Source organism: Pongo pygmaeus, chromosome 2, assembly GCF_028885625.2.
Source record: "Pongo pygmaeus isolate AG05252 chromosome 2, NHGRI_mPonPyg2-v2.0_pri, whole genome shotgun sequence".
NCBI classification, from domain to species: domain Eukaryota; kingdom Metazoa; phylum Chordata; class Mammalia; order Primates; family Hominidae; genus Pongo; species Pongo pygmaeus.
In genome coordinates, this window is record NC_085930.1 from 35,015,237 (window position 1) to 35,034,481 (window position 19,245).

General features: G+C 35.7%; 1 protein-coding gene across 1 annotated transcript in view; it reads left to right on the forward strand.

Moving 5' to 3' along the window:
* The first annotated feature begins 7,006 nt into the window (after window positions 1-7,006).
* The window catches only part of ZPLD1 (zona pellucida like domain containing 1), a 42,638-nt gene continuing 30,399 nt past the window's right edge, over window positions 7,007-19,245 (forward strand). Inside the window, exons 1-2 of the mRNA XM_054483027.1 lie at window positions 7,007-7,046; window positions 10,351-10,464. Of these exons, the coding sequence (XP_054339002.1) occupies window positions 7,007-7,046; window positions 10,351-10,464 (154 nt within the window). The remainder of the gene's footprint in view (window positions 7,047-10,350; window positions 10,465-19,245) is intronic.

The window sequence follows — 19,245 nt, forward strand, 5'->3', positions numbered from 1 at the left end:
GGTGTTAGTTCCCATATAACTCTTTTAGTGTGAGCATCTCACCTTGTAGTCTATGATTTTACGGTTTAAAAACGTGAATCTTACATCTAACATGGCTTCTGAAGCAAAGCAACCACTTTTTTTGTGTTCACTATGATGTTTTTGATTCCTTACATTGAATTATTTAAAAATGTATTCTAAAGTTTTAAGAATTAATATTCAAATAAAGTAGATAGGCTCAAATCTAGTCATTCCTCAAGATTTTAAGTTCGAATTCGGACTTAAATTCTAACTTAAAAAATTCAATAATAATTTTTAAGTGGCCTTTGAAAAACGCTTCATCTTATATGCAAAAGCATTTGATTGATGTACTGAAAAGGAAATCAAATATACTACATTTTTAGTAGGGGCAGTTTCATATGTTTACAGGAGTTTAATTATCTGCTATTAAAAAATCTCAAGCATTTAACTAATGCTTAAAAATTAAAAAAATAAATTTGTTCAATCTTAGGTTTATTAAATAACATATGTATATATATGTCTATATATATGTGTGTATATATGTGTGTATATATATGTGTGTATATATATATGTGTGTGTATATATATGTGTGTGTGTGTGTATATATATATATGTGTGTGCATATATATATATATGTATATAACCTTGGTAGCATTTCAGTTTTACATAAGAAGTTTCCATTGTTTACTTGTTATGCATTTTAAGTCATAATAAAAAGACTAACTGGTTACTTAAGTAGGTCAAATTCTTTAACACATTTGAACTGCTAAAAAAAACCAACATGCATAGATTCTTTAACATTAAGACATTTACATAATTGTTGATTATTTTAAACATGTGCTTATATATGCCTGGGGTTAAGTGATACTTATCCACTTGAAACACATTTGTCCTCTAAACTAACTGAAATTACTTATTAGTCAAAGGTTTTGGCTGGGACCATGGCTAGATTCTTATTTGCAGCCATCATGCAACCTAATCCTATTTATAGTCTATGTAAGGGCTTAATAAATTAGGGAAGTTCATGTCATTGTTGTTATAGCCCACACAACTCATCTAACTCATGTAATCTAAGTGTCTAACATCCCTTAGATGCAAATGACACATTACCCAATTCTCTCTGCAACCATGCAGCTTTTAATATTTAATTAAAACTTTTCATTTCTTGATTCTTAACATATTTGAATAACTTGTCATGCCACTTTATTTCTGATTTGACAGAATCTTGCATTTTCTCCCATTCTTCTGGTCTGGTAGGACCATGGAATTCTTACAGATTTAAAATGCTATCTGAGGAGGGGGAATTTCTATATTACAAGAGACTAATGAAATATAACAACCAAATGTAATACATCATCCTTTTCACTTAGTTGTATTATCCCCTTGGACTCTTTTTAGGGTTTCCTGGATTGGGTGGAAAAGCTATGTAATATATTTTTTATGAATTGAGAAAGTTTGACTATGACTTGATATCGGATGCTCTTATGAATTAATTGTGACTTTCCTGAGCTTGATAATGCCATTGTGGTTATGTGGAGAAGGGCCTTATTCTTATGAGATGTGTGCTGGAATATGGATTGAAATGTCTAAAACTAACTTCCAAATGACTCAGTATCTACCACCATCACAACAGATAGATGGATGGCTGGATAGGTAGATAGATGTATATGTGTTTGGATAAATACATAGACAAAAAAGATGAGAAATACAGTATCCGATTGGAATCTCCGTATCTCAAGGCTGTATTAGACTCTGTTATAGTCCTAGTTTCTGAGAATGTAACTTGTGAGTCATTCTTGATTCCTTTTTCATACTCACTCTGAACCTAGAATGCAACAAGTCCTGTTATTTCCTTTTCAAAATAATATTTTAAATATGTTTACTTTAATGCACCCCTAGTATTATAACACTAGCACTCAATTCAAAGGTCTTCAATGATTTTCCATTCCACTTAGGAGAAAATGTGCAGCCCCACCCTGCTGCCTACAGGGAGACTTAACTTCTGGCCCTCTCCTCCTAGCTCAGGATGATGGACTTTCTTCCAAAAAAGTTTCACAAAGTATTGACTGTTTTGACATTTGAGGACCTATGGTCATGTGATGAACGCTACCTAGTTCACCTTGCTCCAGCCTTCATCTGACTAACTTGACTCAGATGAAGGCTTTTCAACTATCGCGTTTCTCAGAAATTTTCTTGACACCTGCCATCTAAATCAGGATCTACTGTGCTTTACTTTTCTTTCATAGCACTTGCCTAAAATATTTTGCAAACATTTTTTAATGTGCTTGATTATTAATTTAATAACTCCCTCTGTCTTTAGTCTGTAAGCTCTGTGTGGGTAAAGCTGATGTTTGTTTTGCTTACTACTGACTTCCCAAGACCTTGAGTCCAATGCTTAGAAACTGCTCACCAAAAATATGTGAAATAAATAAGTTAATTAATTAACAGAAATCTCAAAGAGAGGAGTACTATAGGAAAAAGAGCTGTTTTATTCTTATGAAAGGGTTGACAAAGATGTGAAATTATATTGCCATTATTCATTGCTGGTACCCATGAACATACTTTTGAATATTGGTGAGTGCGTTTATATTCAGCCAAAAGATACTGGCATTGTGTCACTTGTGATTGATTCCTGTGCTGTGCCTTCTCATAAATATTTTGCCTATCATCTCTATTGAGAAAGAAATATTTTTATTCTGAAGTAATAATACCAATAGTTAAGTTTTAATTGGAGGGAAATGAGCAATTAAGATAACTAGTAAAATTATTATGTTATTATTAATTTGTTATGATTACACTTCATGAAAGGCGGAAGGAAGGAAGTCAATATGCTAGCATATCTTCAAACCTGCTTCAGAAGAATAAAATGTGCAAACATCTTGAAAAGGAACCTTGTGAATTATTAAGGGAAAGCTTTTAAAGTGACTTAGTTCCACCTATCATTTCACTTACTCCCCCAAAACTAAAGTACTACAATAAATGTTCTAAACTAAACACTGTAGATCATTTAAATGCTGTAGAGTACTTGAGAAAACCCTCAACAGAAAGACAAATGAGGAAGGCAGGCAAAGGGAAATAAATGAACACTCACTTTGTGTCAGAGAAAATTGGAGTAGGTTTCTCTCTTGGGAGCAGCCTTTAGCATTCATATTTCCTTATGGTATACGTCAGCATCTTAAGAGCCATCAAATTTCTGAATGTCTTCTTGATGGCTAAACATATTTCCTTCTTTGTTTGAGGCATTATTCTGAAAGTACATGGTGTGTTTTTTTCTTTATTTAGCAAGACAAGGACATTCTACATTAATGAATGTATATGTACAAAATAATGAATATTTCCAACGAAGGTCATATATTTTCATTTTTCTTTTAATATATATGTTGACTCTAATGTGCAAGTGCAAGATAAAGGTAAAGAATACAGAGCTTCAGTCTAGACACCCCATCAGAAAACATGTTTCTTTATTAAGGAGTTGTGATCCTTAGCACTTTAAAACTAATGATTTAGGGCCGGGCATGATGGCTCATGCCTGTAATCCCAGCACTTTGGGAGGCCGGGGTGTGTGGATCACCTGAGGTCAGGAGTTCACGACCAGCCTGTCCAACATGGTGAAACCCTGTCTCCACTCAAAATACAAAAAGTAGCTGGATGTGGTGGCAGGTGCCTGTAATCCCAGCTACTCAGGAGGCTGAGGCAGGAGAATCACATGAACCCAAGAGGCAGAGGCTGCAGTGAGCCCAGATTGTGCCATTGCACTCCAGCCTGGGTGACAAGAACGAAACTCTGTCTCACAAACAAACAAACAAACAAACAAAAAACACTAATGATTTTGAAGGGCGAGTTAATAAGTACTTTTCCTGGAGAGAAGACTGTGTAACATCATGATTCTTAGCTGGGCAATACAGTTGCCTACCTGTGTGGCTTTAGTGCCCATTTACCTAGGATCTATTAGTTGTCCAATGCTGGAGTAGAGTTTCATCCTTTGACTTAAACTTTGATCTCTGTTAAAATACACACATTTTTTTCTCCTTTTTCCTGAGAACTTTTAATGTTTCCAGTAATTTAAACCTTAATGAACTGTTGTGATCTTTTCTGCAGAGCAGGTTTGAGTGAGTGATACAGAAGCACTGGGTATGAGGCCATGCCCCTGCAGGAACGGCAACCTGTAGAGAGTAGCTGCTCAGTAAATGCAGTGGAGAGCCAAGAATGAGAGGACTGGGGCATCACCGATGCCAAAGAACTCATTTCACATTTTTGTGAATCTGTATGATAAAAAATTACCTTTAGTTTAGTGGGGAAAAGTGCATGAATCTCAGATTGATGTTTAACATTTGAAGAGATGATATTTAGTTTGAATTTTCTATTTTTCTTTCCAACTATAACAGCAGATCAGCCTATATCAAGGCAATGAAATTAAGGAAATTCAAAAGTTTGATAAACTGTTGAGCTCATTTGTCTCTGCAAAAGTTATTTCTTGAGAGCAGATAAAGGCACTTTCGAACATGTTCACTTTTTTTTTCAGGTCACAGGGGTGCTATTTAATAAATTACTTTTCTCAGGCACTAAGAGCCACCTTTATTCATCTGAAAAGGTTAATGCAGATTTTTAAAGTGTCCAAGTTATTCCCAAAGAGTAATTTGTGCACTAGGAAAGTCTATTTTATTTGAGAAGTACCTAAATGGCAAGAAAAAAAAGCAAGTGAGGTATACATTATAGACACATAGATCTGGGTTGTTCATAATCCATGTTCCCCCCAGCAAGCTTCATTTATATGGGTTAGTTATATATCTCTGACCACTTTATTTAAAACTTCAATATTTCTTCCTTCCACCTTAGAACTTCCTACTATTCTTCTTGCTTTATTCATCTCCATAGCACTTATCACAAATATACTCTATATTTTACTTATAGATTTTGGTTCCTTCTGACTTCTGTTAGAAGTTAGAATGTAAGTTCTATGCAGATATGCAATAAAAATTTTTCTAATTGCTGTACCTCAGCATCCCCCCACCCCCTGGAGAGTACCAGACACATATAAACATTCAATAATTATTTGATCAGTGTACACAAGAATAAATCAATACTGATCAAATTTACCAAGAAATTGCCAAATTTCCATTTGATTTAGCATTATATGCATCATTTTCTGGAAGGCGGTGCCACATAATAGTTGAGGGTGGTTTCTGGAGTCATTGTTCTGGGCATGAATCCTGCTTCTAACACTGGTTGTCTGCTTAGCATTGAGCAAATTACTTCAGATTACTGTGCCTTAGTTTTCTCATTCCCCAGTATAGGGAGAATAAATTGCCTATCTCATAGTTAGAAAACACATATAAAGGTACTTAAAACACTCTGGTGCACAGTCAGCTCTTAAAACTTATAAGTATTACATTAAATCAATTTTTGAAAAGAACAGTATTCTTTTTTTTTTTTTTTTTTTGAGATGGAGTCTCGCTCTGTCGCCCAGGTTGGAGTGCAGTGGGGTGATTTCGGCTCACTGCAAGCTCCTCCTCCCGGGTTCACGCCATTCTCCTGCCTCAGCCTCCAGAGTAGCTGGGACTACAGGCGCCCGCCACCACGCCAGGCTAATTTTTTTGTACTTTTTTAGTAGAGACGGGGTTTCACCGTGTTAGCCAGGATGGTCTCGATCTCCTGACCTCGTGATCCACCCGCCTCGGCCTCCCAAAGTGCTGAGATTATAGGAGTGAGCCACACGCCTGGCCAAGAACAATATTTTTTATGCACTCACTGCCTAAATGAAATAGAGTCATGAAAATTATGTAGATATTAAAAAATATTTTGTCTCAATCATCTAAATTGTTTAATTCAAAGCATATCTTAAGCATACATTATTAATATAATTTACTTTCTGAAAATTAGTAGGACATTAATTTTATTTGAAAAACTCCAATCAAGTCAAACAGAGTAATGTAATAATTCCAAATGTCAAGCTCGTTTTTGAATTCTGCGTTGCCATTTACTATGCCTGTGACCCTGTGCGAGTCAATTAAAATATTTAAGCTTTGGTTTTCACATTTTTAACATGAGTAAAAATTAAATCTATGTAATTAGTTGAATACTAAACATAGCATAGTGCCTGGTACATACAGTAACATCTCAATAAAAAGATTAAACAAAGATTATTTTATATTAAAATCTAAAGAACAATGTTTGTGACAGAACTATATCAATTAATATAAAATTGAGGAGGAATTAAAAGTGCATTATTTTTTTCTGACTCCAAATTTAATTCTAAGCAAAGAAATTAGAGATTTACATGTTGGAAGAAGTTATTTTAAAAAGAAAATTTAGTATGAGAAATATTGACATATTTGACAGCAAATCACTTAGCATATGACTTCCTCTTCTATTAGTAACAGTTTATGAGATGCAGGTGTCTCTTTTTTTACATAAACACTTCTGAATTTCTTAAAGTTCAACATTTTACTTATAATCCTCCTTCTCCTCCCCATTCTCATCAATTTAAACTTATGAAGACTCTAAGTAAGAAACACACACAAAACTCTTTTACACACATATCTTCAAGGCATTATCATCTCAGAATGTGGTATTAATATTTTGTATTATTGGATGTATTAGACAAGGCATTCTTGTAAACCACTATTAAATCCAAGCAGAGACATTGGTTGCTGCACTTAGATGTGGTGGAGAAGGCGAAAAATGCTTCTGCTCAGATTCTCTGTCAAGAGTTTGCTGGAGCCACAGTGGGACAGCAAGCACCTTAGATTATTCCAGAGTAAACCACAGGAATCAGTTTCTACATTCTGAAAAGAAACTCCACTAAACCTTTATAACCAGATCAGAGCTAAAATACACGTCTGGAATTGCACCTGTCTAAGAGCTAGGGAGCCTGAGCAGCCAGGATGATATGTTTTTGAGGAATGTAAAGGGTGTTCACATAATCCCCCGATCCCATACAATTCAATTTCAGAAAAGAATTTAGGGACTGTGCTAAAATAGCATCTCCAAGCTTGCTATGGCAAGATGATGCTCAGGTTTTCCATGTGCAGGGGAAATGATGAAGGTGAGGTTGAGGACGGGAAATTTGCAAGATAATAGTTCATCAGTTTGTTTTAACTTATAGTTGACCTATAAAGAACCTCCAGAAGGCTTGAAAATGTTGTAAGCCCTGCCAAGAGTATAGAAATTCAAAATAGGGATACTGCCTTTATAAGAGATAAGGGGGTCGTTTTAAAATTCCTTGCCTAATGTGCCTTAATATTAAAACACAGATCAGCACAAATATTATTGTAATTCAAATAGAGATTCAACCAATTAGGGATGTCACTAGTCCATGAGACACTTTGTATTGTAGCTTAGCTCTAGAGTACATGGCTAGTCCAAAGAAGTTCAGACCTAGACATTGTTTTCCTGCATTAGATGCCCTTGTGGAGGGTATGACCTGCACATCAATATGTGGTGGCCTTGAAACTAAGCTTTCAATGCCTTCTGTATGTCCAAACTATACTATTCTTTATGCACTTACACTTTGTAAAGTCTATGATCATCATCTTGATTTTTTTTTTTTTTCTGAGACGGAATCTCGCTCTGTAGCCCAGGCTGGAGTGCAGTGGCACGATCTCAGCTCACTGTAAACTCTGCCTCCTGGGTTCACCCCTTTCTCCCACCTCAGCCTCCCGAGTAGCTGGGACTACAAGCTCCCGCTACCACGCCCAGCTAATTTTTTGTATTTTTACTAGAGACGAGGTTTCACCGTATTAGCCAGGATGGTCTTGACCTCCTGACCTCATGATCCTCCTGCCTCAGCCTCCCAGAGTGCTGGGATTACAGGCGTGGCTCACCGCGCCTGGCCATTATCTTGATTTTTAAATGACAAATCTAGAGAATGGCTGAGAAGGGATTTATCTGAATCTACACCTGCTAACATAAAAATCAATATATTTTCTGTTAAAGAAACCTGCCTTCTACTTCCACGTCTTATTCATTAAAAAATGGTTAGGGTATTAATCACTATGAAAGTGCTGTAGGTTTTGTTAAAGAGAGTAGGACAGTGTCATGCCTTTTTGGGACAAACTGAGATGTGATTTACAGCTTTAAGGCTAAGAGTTTACTACTTGTTCTCAGTGAGCCGTTTCAATTAACACGAGTTTTTCATTTATTTTTGGTCAACACATATGTGTCCAGTTTAGTCAATAATAATTTTTTGCTGTTTTCACAATGAGAAATAAACAATTCTCTGTCTCTTTTTTAAAAATAATTTTATTTCTCATAATGCCCCATTATAAAATATATCTATAAAGAAAATTTAATTACGTAAAAATTGTTTACTCATTATAAATGAACAGATCTATTAAAAGATACACAAAGTAAAAAGCTAAAGAAAACAGCTGATGATAAATGGCAATAAAGAAAATCTTAAATTTAATAACATGAAATTTAGGTAGCTTGTTCAACAAACTTTACTATCAGAAAGACTTAGGGTTGAATTCTAGTTCCTCCACTTCATTTTCATGTCATTTAAACCTTCTGAGACTCATTCTTTTCTCTGTACATGCAGTAATAGTTGTAACCTCACCCATCACTATAAAAAATATAAATGAGCAGCTATAGGAAAGTTATCTGGCACAAAGTGCCTTCTTTGTGCAAAGTGTACATTCAATAAATGTTATTTTCTCCTGTGAAAAAATATGTCAGCTAGAAAGCATTTCAGAACCACAAAATAACTCACCAACTTAAATTCCTGATTCTGTAATTTCTTAGGATACACCTCTATGTTGGGGACAACAGTGTGGGTCTAGAGTTTCCAATGTCTTCCAGGAGTTCTTGGGACCCATCATGAGAAGGAAGTGGTGGGGCATGGAATAAATGTGGGTGCAGTGGAGTGTATTGCTTATTCAGGCTTCTTTCTTTTCTAGTGTCTTCCAAAGACTCCAAAAGAGCAAGACTGTCTTATTGTATTTGAAGTATCTTGACAAGCTAGATAATGATGGCGCAGGTATGGCCAAGAGCGCCTAGGGTCTGGGTCAGCCACTGGTGTGAGCCTTTTGCTTATGGACTGTTACAGGCAATCAGAACTAACTAGGCATATGGCTGTTCTCTCCAAAGTCTTTAGATCTGTGCCTGAGTACTGTGTGATAGTGCCAAAGGAAGGAAGCGCCTGCTGAATTAATATTTTTTCAGTCTATTTTTGAGAGTAAGCATGCCTTTCTTTCCCACATCCTCACCAAAGTGACTTTATTCACTGTAAACTTGTTATTCTGAAATGATGATTCAAAAGCAAGATGTGTTTCCTTCCTTTTCCTAAAGACTTGATTAATTATCTAAGGGCAGATCTTTAAGGACAGCTAAAACACCATTTTTCCTCCAAAACCCAAGCTTTTAAAATGCACTAAATTATTTGAGTAAACCATTTGCAATTTTATTTTCTTTTTGCTTTTTATGCATAGACCAAAACCACCAACCCAAAAGATTCTTTTCAGTGTACAAACTATGCTCTGAGAATAAGTTAGGTATTCCTGAAAGATGTTTTAACTCTATCAGGCCAATGAATGGGCATCCAGGAAAAATAATTATTAAAAGCAAAACTGACCGGTGTTTAAGTAAAAGTCCATTTCTATTTAACTGTTCAACCCACACTGATACATTTAGAAAAATCTTCCATTACTTTATCCTAAGAATTCAACGTTTTCTTATGTCTGTATCAGTCCTTACTACCCACCAAGGAGCAGTCGTGGGAAGAACTGCAATGTTGTTCACACACACAGTATTTTCCTGTTCTTCCTTTTGCTTTATTACTATGTTTCCTAAGAAAAGGACACACAAACCATTGATTTTGAAAAGTGGCAGTAGTCTGGAGTTCTTCTGTTGGGGGAAATTTTTTTCTGTTGAGGGAAAGTTGTTATTTGGTCATTAAGATTATTGAGATTCCTCTTAGAATCAAGTATTCAACATTTAAATCCCTCTGACTATATATTTGTTGATATTATAAAAAGTAGACTCATCTCCAAATTAGTTAATCTGCCTAGTTATGCTATTCCAATCTGCTAGATACTTGGTTTGAATTCTTCTTATGCATAATAAAGAATTTTCCTTTTGTAAACTTTATGATTTATACCTTAGCTCTTCTACTATGAATATCCAGCTTTGTCACCCTTAGCCAACAGAAGCTAACAATGAAAGCAATATTGAAATGTCATAACCCAAATATCTGCCTTTACTACCGATAATCCTCAGTTATTTCGTGAGCTTTGGCTGCATGGATGTAGACTGCTTATCCAACAGTGAGCTGAGATCAGCCTCAGTTTTTCCAGTCAGTAAGAGTGAAGGAGTAAGTGGGAGTGTCCACATGATAGATATCTCTTTTCCAGGTTTTGCAATGGAACAAATATGGTTGCTGCTGCTTCTAACAATTAGAGTGCTTCCAGGGTCTGCTCAGTTCAATGGCTACAACTGTGATGCCAGCCTCCACAGTAGATTTCCTGGTAAGTGTAAGCCTAATCTATTCTCTAATTGCTTCTGGAAGAGTGATTATATTTGAAGAGCAAGTCATTTAAATATATATGGAGAACGGGGGGCTATCTCTTTACATTAAGTGGATATTACCAAATGGCAAATGACAAGACATTTTTCTGGAGCTGTAATATTCATCATAGTTAATATTATTATAATGGCTGCTCACAGATATGAAGAATATTGCCTACTGTGTAAAAAATTGGGAGAGACTAATTTCATTCAAAATTCGCATCTTTTTTTTCTCATAAATTAATTCAGACTTTAAAAAACTGCTCTTAAATGCTAATATATTTATTTAGGAATAATCTTAAGAAAATGATTGTGAAATATTGTACAATACAAAAAAATGCTATTTCAATGAAATGTTGATTACCACCAAAGTACACAGGTGAGCTTCAGAATGAATTTCACCAAAACCCATCAACATTGTGACAAATATGAGATTTGGCAACATTGATGGGCATGTCCCACAGTTTTCTAAAACCTGCACCCAATGAGAAGTTACTCAAGGTTTTACCTAGGTATTCATCATTTTATATTAGCTAAAGTAATGGAACCACAGTTCAACATTTACAAAATAAATATTAGATAATTGGAAACACTTTTCCAAGTCTGCCATGCAAATGGAATCTCTTTGGCCGTGGTTTACATTCTCAAAACCTGTAGTCCTCCTGTGTTTGGAGCATGCTATGAAACAGCAAACCTGCATAGAGCAATCAGTAGGTAGTTACGTAGATAAAGTGCGATTTCTACAACAGAGCCCACATCAGAAATTGTCTGAATGTCTTCATGAACTTAGACCTAGGATGTAAGTGCTTGGTTTGTTAGTAAAATATGAAGGTCATGGTGGGAAAGACCAAAGGAATTCAAGAAAAATATGCTAAGGCAGAGTTGTTAATGGCTTTGAATATCAAAAATGAGCTTTTTTTACATTTATTATTATGGAAAATTTCAAACATATACAAAAGTAGAGGTTAGTAGAAAGAGCACTCATATTGATTATCTAGCATTATCAATTATTAACATTTATAAATTTTGTTTGATCTTTGTCCTTACCACTCCCATCTCTGGCATATATAAAATAAATGTATTATTCATGCTTTGGTGTTTATATGTGATGGAAAAGAACTTAAAAATCATTATCCTTTACGTATATGTCTAATAGGCCCAATAGCAATTTCTTAATATCATTAAATTCAGCCAAGTTGCCTCTAAAATCTTCACACAGAGTATTTGTTGATATATCTTTTATTTCATTTTGTTTTATAACAGTTCTCCTCTGTCCTTTGCTTTTAGAAAGTGCTGTTTAACTCTTTGAGCAGTTTGGTCATTGTCTTTTAGAGTTCTGACACCGGATTTGGCCAACTGCAACTCTCAGGTGTCATTGAACAGGCTCTTCTTTCCTGTCTATCCTGTAAACCAATGAGAGCTAGAAGTTTAAGTAAATTCAGGTACAATTATTTTGGTGAGAACATGTGTTATGTAGTGTAATAATAGTGTTTTCTCTTAATTTTGAATGCAATCAAGAGTCACTGAGTCTTTTTAAACATACCTTTTAAGAGGTTTGATGTGGTCACATTTTGTTTTAGGAAGAGACATTAGGACAAGTGTGCAAGATAGAATCAAGTTAGAATAGACCAGAGGCAGAGAGAAATGTCCTGAAGGCAGTGGCAGTGGAAGCACTACAAGGGGACAGTTATTAAGAGATATTTTTGTGGTAGACTCAGCAGAAATGGAGAATTGATTTGATTTGGGAGGTGAGAGAGAGAAGATTAAAGGATGTTTTTAACTGGAACAACTGGATGTTGATGCTATTAACTGACAAGAAAAACATAGGACACTTGCATGTTTTAGAAAGGAAGTTCAAGTTTGGAAATAATGGGCTTGAGGCATTTTTAGAATCTATAGTGGCAGTTTCTTTCTATTCAGTAGTAGGAAATATGGACCTGGGTCTAAGAGAGATCAAAACTGAAGATTGCTGTATGAGAGTTGATTCCCTGTGCAGTGGATAAGCAATGAGTAGAGAGTAGGAAAATAAAAAGTATGAAAATAGACTACTATTTAGATAACTTTTGTAGTTGGAAAAAAAAAAAAAAGAGCAACCTGAGCCAGGAATTGAAACAAAAGAAAGGAGCAACCTGAGGCAGGAGTTGAAATCAATTCCTGGGACTATGGAGGCCTGAGCATACATGAGTAAAGGGAGAGTATTAAAAAAATGGAAATTCTAATAAAGAATAATTGATGAAATGAGAAAAGAAAATACCGAAGCAATCAATGGTACAGATGAAGGAGTTAACCTTGGAAAAGTAGTAGTTGTTTGTTTGATTTAAGTGAGAAGGAGAGATAAAGACACAGTTGGAGAAGGTGAAAGACGCTACTTGTGTTCACTCCCTCAGTGTAGTGGGAGGCAGTGGCTCTCATCAGAGTCGCTGGAGGCCTGGGAAGGGTGATCAAGCCATGACCCTGTTATGGATGGATAAGAAGGCCAAGTAATAAAATGATTGCTCAACAGAGAAGATCTGACTGGTGTGGTAGTTATATACTTGTAAAGGTGAATAAGACATGTTAAAGAGCCCTGAAATAACTATGACAGGAAAACGAAGTATTTATCATATGGTGAATTTTTTAAAAATCATGTTAAAAAGTCTGTTTACAATGGCATCTACTGACCACCTGTATCAAAATCATATGGGTTAGTTGTTAAAAGTAGGGACTCAACCTGTTTCACCTCAAATAAGTGATGTTAGAATCTCTGAATATGGTCTTGGGAATCTGTATCTTAAACCCTGCAGATGAATCTAATGTACATTTATGGTTAAGAACAACTGATAGTGTACTCTATCTTTTTCTTGAGCCAATTATGCCAATTAAAAGCACAATTATTTGTTGTGGAAATATAACTAAAAACAAAATCTTCTCCCAACCTAGAAATCCTCTCTGCCTAGGTAGTAGAGAAATAAAAACACTTTTATCATTAAATAAGCATTAAACCGGAATGTGATGCACATCACGGGTAATCAGTAAGAGATAACAAAAACAGAAAGAAACCTCACCCTTATATATAGCCAAACAGAGACAACTCATTACATATGTTTTCAATATAGACAATAACTAGTCCTCAAGTAAGAGGATTTGACAGGACCATTTGTCACACATATGAATCCTCACTTTACCTGGTAAGTAGGGTGACCATCTGTGTTAGCTGGTTTGTTTTATCCAGAGGAAAAAGTAACTTCTCATATCTTTATGACAGGAGGTAATTCTGCAATTTGGAGCAAGGCTCACATCAAAATTAGGTTCCTACCCTAAGCACAGAAACTGGGACATAAGGCTACCATCTCCCTTGATGTTTACATTTCAAAGAGATGACTCTCAGATCCTTGAGAAAGACATTCCTAGGTCATAAAGCTTACAAGAATCCTGTCTAGTTTTCAAAAGGATTAATACACTCTTCAAAGACAGGAGAAAGTACTTCTAATTACAAGTTTTCTAAAGTAAATGCTGTCAGAAAAAGGGAGGGAGAACTCTCTTCCTCTATTTTTGATTATATTTGTGTTTTGTGTTTGTATTTTTTCTTACACACATTAGCACTTTAGGTATTATCTGGCTTAGGCAACAATCACCCAAACTTTCCAGACATATATCCATAAACATATATATCCATAAACACACACACACACACACAGTTACAATTTTAAAATTTGTATTTAAAAAACACTAAATTTGTATTTTAATAAAACAAATGTTAATAAAATCCAAATAATGCTGAAGTCCCAGGAGAGACTTTATATTTAGATGGGTATTATTTAACCCATTTTTTTGGAGGTTGTTTGCAAAAAGAAGTTCAGAGTGAGCAAATAAAGCCTAAAGATTAATTGCTTACTCCCCTCTTCACTCTCAGTCTCTTCCACATCACGAGCATCCTTGATGTCATCAGGAGCTCCACAAGCTGCTCAGAGTCTAAGCAATGGGATGGAATGAGAATGAGTCTGGCAAAGGAAAGGGGCTATCTAAATGCAAAGCAATGTTAATAATGATGAGAGTAATCATCTCACCCTATCTGACCTTTGCTGTTTCATGACATTAGAACTATTTTCTTTAATTTCCATGGCATTTATCCTGGGGCCAAGAGACGCACCATGGTCTAATTCATTTAAATTTAAAGGAATGCCATTTAATTTTAGAGGTGGTTAACTCTTGGTTATCCAAGCTAACAGCAAAAAGCAGACTCATGAACCACTAAAATTACAGTTGTGATGATTCTAGAATAAAACTCAAAGTATAGTTGAATTTAGAGTACCAAGGAATTATTTGGTTAAAGTAAAACATACAGATGAATGTACTTGGCCTTTGTGACTGGTGTATATTTTCTGAAGCCAGCCCCCCTTCTTTGGAAGTATATGAGGATTAGGCTAAACTTTCTGGCCTCTAGAGAAATCTTTAATGATAAAGCCACATCCAAGGAGAAAAATGGCCTTATAGCACAAGAAACTTTATGGCTTGACACTGTCTTATGGTGAACTAAGTAGTCATGGGAAACTGAATATGAGTCAGTGTTTCATAATGTGTGATTTCATATTATGTTGTAAATAATACTAATAAGGAAACAAGCAATAAGTTCCGTGTTTTGGGTACCAGGCACCTCACAGAATTCTTTCATTTCTTACAATAAACTTACAAAATCTTTTTAAATACCCCCTTTACAGTAGGAAAACTGAGGATATAAATTTGTTAAATATTGCAAATCTGAAAATTAACAGAGATATAAAACTAGGATTCTTTCCATCAAACAATGATGTCTAAAAATGAAATTTGAACAGTAAGTTTTAAAAAGGATGTATGTATGGAGATTCTCAATGGAAATTGCCACATCTAAGGATCTGAAAAGTCATGTGTTAGGGGAATTTGTTTAGTCTTTTCAAGACCTGCTTGACTAAGGAAATCTTTTATTCAGTAATATTTTTAATATTTTAATATTCAATGAACACAAGTGTTCCACAGGAGGTAAAATTGAGAATCAATTATTTAATCAATAGAATTCATGAGTGAGTTCAGTAAAATGAACTGTCTAATTTTGTGTTAGGCTTCGCTTAACCATGGCATTTTTCTGTGCCCAAAGACAAAGTAAGAGAGATTAGTGGAATAGTTATCCCAGGGAATATGTTCTGGTTCTCTGTGTAGAAAGGAAAGGCCAATTCTCCTTTATTCCTACTTTTTAGTGGTAGTGCTTTTGTCTCCAAGTTGTCAAGAGGATGCCTGCTTTCCACTTTGCACCTGTGACTGCAATTACTACAACAGATGAGGCAGAAGAACAGATCCAGGCAGCTATTGCTGATCACATTCTGATTAATTTACAACAATAAAGTGCAGTGGAGAAGATAGCAATTAGCAAATTCAATGAGTAATTCAGGTTCCATATTCTCCCATATTTTAATAACAGCATTCTTTATTGCATGAATTTTCACTTTTTCTGTTTTTATAAATAAAACCCATTTGCTTTTTCTTCTGCCTGAAAAAGATGACCAAACTTTTCTGGTTCCAAAGAATGTGGAGCAGTAAGTGTGATTATAAGTCTGTGAAGTTTGCCTCAGACTGCTTATGAATTTCCTAGAGCACTGGAAACAACAGCTTGCATTTGCTAACAAGAAACAGATGTTGTGATGAAAGACTGAGGTGGCACAAAACCTGTTCAATATACAGAGGAAACTTGAATTCCTAATCTACTTTAAGTTCTTCCTTAGCTGTTGGTATTTCGTGTAGATGAAATATCAATACCCCTTTAGGACTTCTAGCTCTTTTAGCGCCAAAACCTCAATCTTATATAAAAACTTGGTAAGAGCAAATTTTAACTTTCAAAAATGAATTAAAACAACATATGTAGCATCTGTTCTCTAGGCAATTTGTAAGCCCATGTAGTACCAACTATCACCACTCTCATTTTAGAGATAAAAGCAGAACTGATATCTAAATTATTATTACGGTCTACAAAGATGGTATAAATTAGTATTGGAATATTTATTGGAGCCCAGAATGTAAATTATTTTCAGCTGAGATTTTCTACCATGCTACAAAGCACTCTGCAGCATACAGAAAAGTTTCCTCCCACTATATTGAACAGATTGCTGTTTATACTATCAGTTTTAAACCAATACTACTTTTAAGTACATGCAAACCAGTACATCAATACTAATGTGATGATATTCACAAGAATCTCTGCATCTGAACCATACAGAGCCTCTGCCTGCTCGCTGTGGACTAGCCACTCTACCCCCGTCCTCTCCAGTTGCTTCCGATTCCCCAAGACTGCATGTCACACATGCTCAGGAAAGATCCACTTAGGTTCTTTGCTCTGGACTCCTTGACCACAGCGTTACAGGCACCACCACTGCCAGAAATGCTTTTTTATGAAAACACTGCCCCGCTTGGCGTAGCTGCCTTTTGATGTGGGCTGCTCTGCTTCCTCTGGGTATTAAACTGCTATGGTTTACAGAATGAGACAGAGATGGGGGTAAGAGAAGAGGCTGATCCTGTTCCCAATTTTGTTTCACACATTGCCACTGGAGCACTAAAGGAGGCTTACTTAGACTCAGCCTTACAGAGCATTTTATGAGCCTTCTTTCATTGAGATTCAAAACCAGTCAGTTCTTCAGACGAGAAAGGGAGTCAGATGCAGTTCTAACCCCTTCATGATTCTTGTCTCTCTCCCTCCCGTCCCTTTTACAACCAAACTTTTCTCTCTTGTAAGCATGTAAATCAGACAAATAGATATTTGGTGGGAGGCTTAAACTCACCAGGTGAAATCCACCTATGAGCTGTCTTCTGTCCAGTCAAAATACAAAGCTGTGACTTAGCACCTGAATTGACTGAGAAGTTGTAACATCAGCATCACCTGGAAGCTTGTAAGAAATGCAGAAACTCAGGCCCCAGCTCAGATCCACTGAATCAGAATCTGTATTTTTATAAGATTCTTTGGTGATTCATCTGCACAGTAAAGTATAAGAAGTGCTGGTTAGAACATGGTACCCATGATGGTCTGCTAGCTTTATGTTGTTATAAAACCACAAAGTATTTACACTAGCCCCAGCTGGCCATCACACACTTGCTTGCTATTAATAGTAATAGGTATCAACAAACCTATCACTGTTAAAAATTCATTTTTAATGGGGTAAGATAACTAGTCACCAAGGCTAATACACTTAAAGAGATAAAATACAAATAAACAAATTGCAAGAATCTATTAATTTTATATTATTTAATGAGTTACATTTTCTCAATTTGAAGTTAGACATTAAGGATTTTGATGTTCATTAAAAACTCTGAAAACAGAGGCATCATCTCAGGCAGCTGGCAGAATACAGATATATGAACATTCAAGATGAACCCATATCAACTGTACACATATTTTGTTTGTAAATGTTGGAACTTGATATTAAAGACTTACACACCATTGAAATAAATGTATTTTAATAAATATTTGCTGAGTGTTTGTTATACACTCTAGGAAAACCCAGAATATCTATTAGTTTGTAATTTAACAGGAAAGTAAATATCCACTCTCAGACATAATGTAAGTGAGAGAGTAGACCCACGGTTAAAGTGAGATAGGATAGAACATGAGGGGATGATTACACTCCATTGGGAAAATTACAGAAAGGCTCATCAAAGGTCAGCTTTGAAATTATTTTTCTGTTTTAAGTTTATTTCTCTTCTTATCTGAATACTCTCATTGGTAATTTCAGCTATTACTATTATTATTGATATACTGGGTATTTGGTGATTCTCAAATTTGTATTTCTTGTTTTCTGTCCCCAAATATTAGATTCATATTTCCAACTATCTGCTGTACATTTCTGCTTGAATGTCTCATATGTAACTCAGCCTCTCAAAGACTGAGCTTATCATCTTTCTCCCTGAATTTTTTTTATCTTAGGGCATAATCCACCCACTCATCAAAGCTGGAAAGCAACACATCAGTGACATCCCTTTTTCTTCATGGAGTCTTCTAATCACTTCCTTATAGAATCTAACCGGTTGGAACTATTTTATTTCTTCCTAACAATCTCTTTCAAACACCTCTTTGCTACCAAGACAAGGTTGTTTATAATGTTGTTTACAAATCTCTAGTATATTATTAGCAGGCTGTATTGTAATTGCTTACTTTTCTTCTGTCTTCTTTATTCAGTAAGCTCCTTGAAGAAACAGGGTCTTTTGTTAATGTTGTTATCTCAAAGTCTAGCACAGAGACTGGTACATGATATGTACACAATAAATGCTTTCCTGAAACATGTTGTTGATATGAAGTGGCATGGAGTTTAGATCTTGAAAATAAATAAAACCAATTGCCTCTAGACTAGTAGAAAATTTATGGTACTGATTTTTCATGTTTGATTCTTGTGCATCTCATCTTTTTTTTTTTTTTTTTTCCTTTGAGACAGAGTCTCGCTCTGTCGCCAGGGTGGAGTGCAGCGGCGCACTCTCGGCTCACTGCAACTTCTGCCTTCTGGGTTCAAGCCATTCTCGTGCCTCAGCCTCCCAAGTAGCTGGAATTACAGACATGCGTGACCACACCCGGCTAATTTTTGTATTTTTAGTAGAGATGAGGTTTCACCATGTTGGCCAGGATGGTCTTGATCTCTTGACCTCGTGATCCACCCACTTCGGCCTTCCTAAGTGCTGGGATTACAAGCGTGAGCTACCACACCCGGCCTCCCCATCCTTTTTCTTTTACACTATACACTAACCTCCAGAAT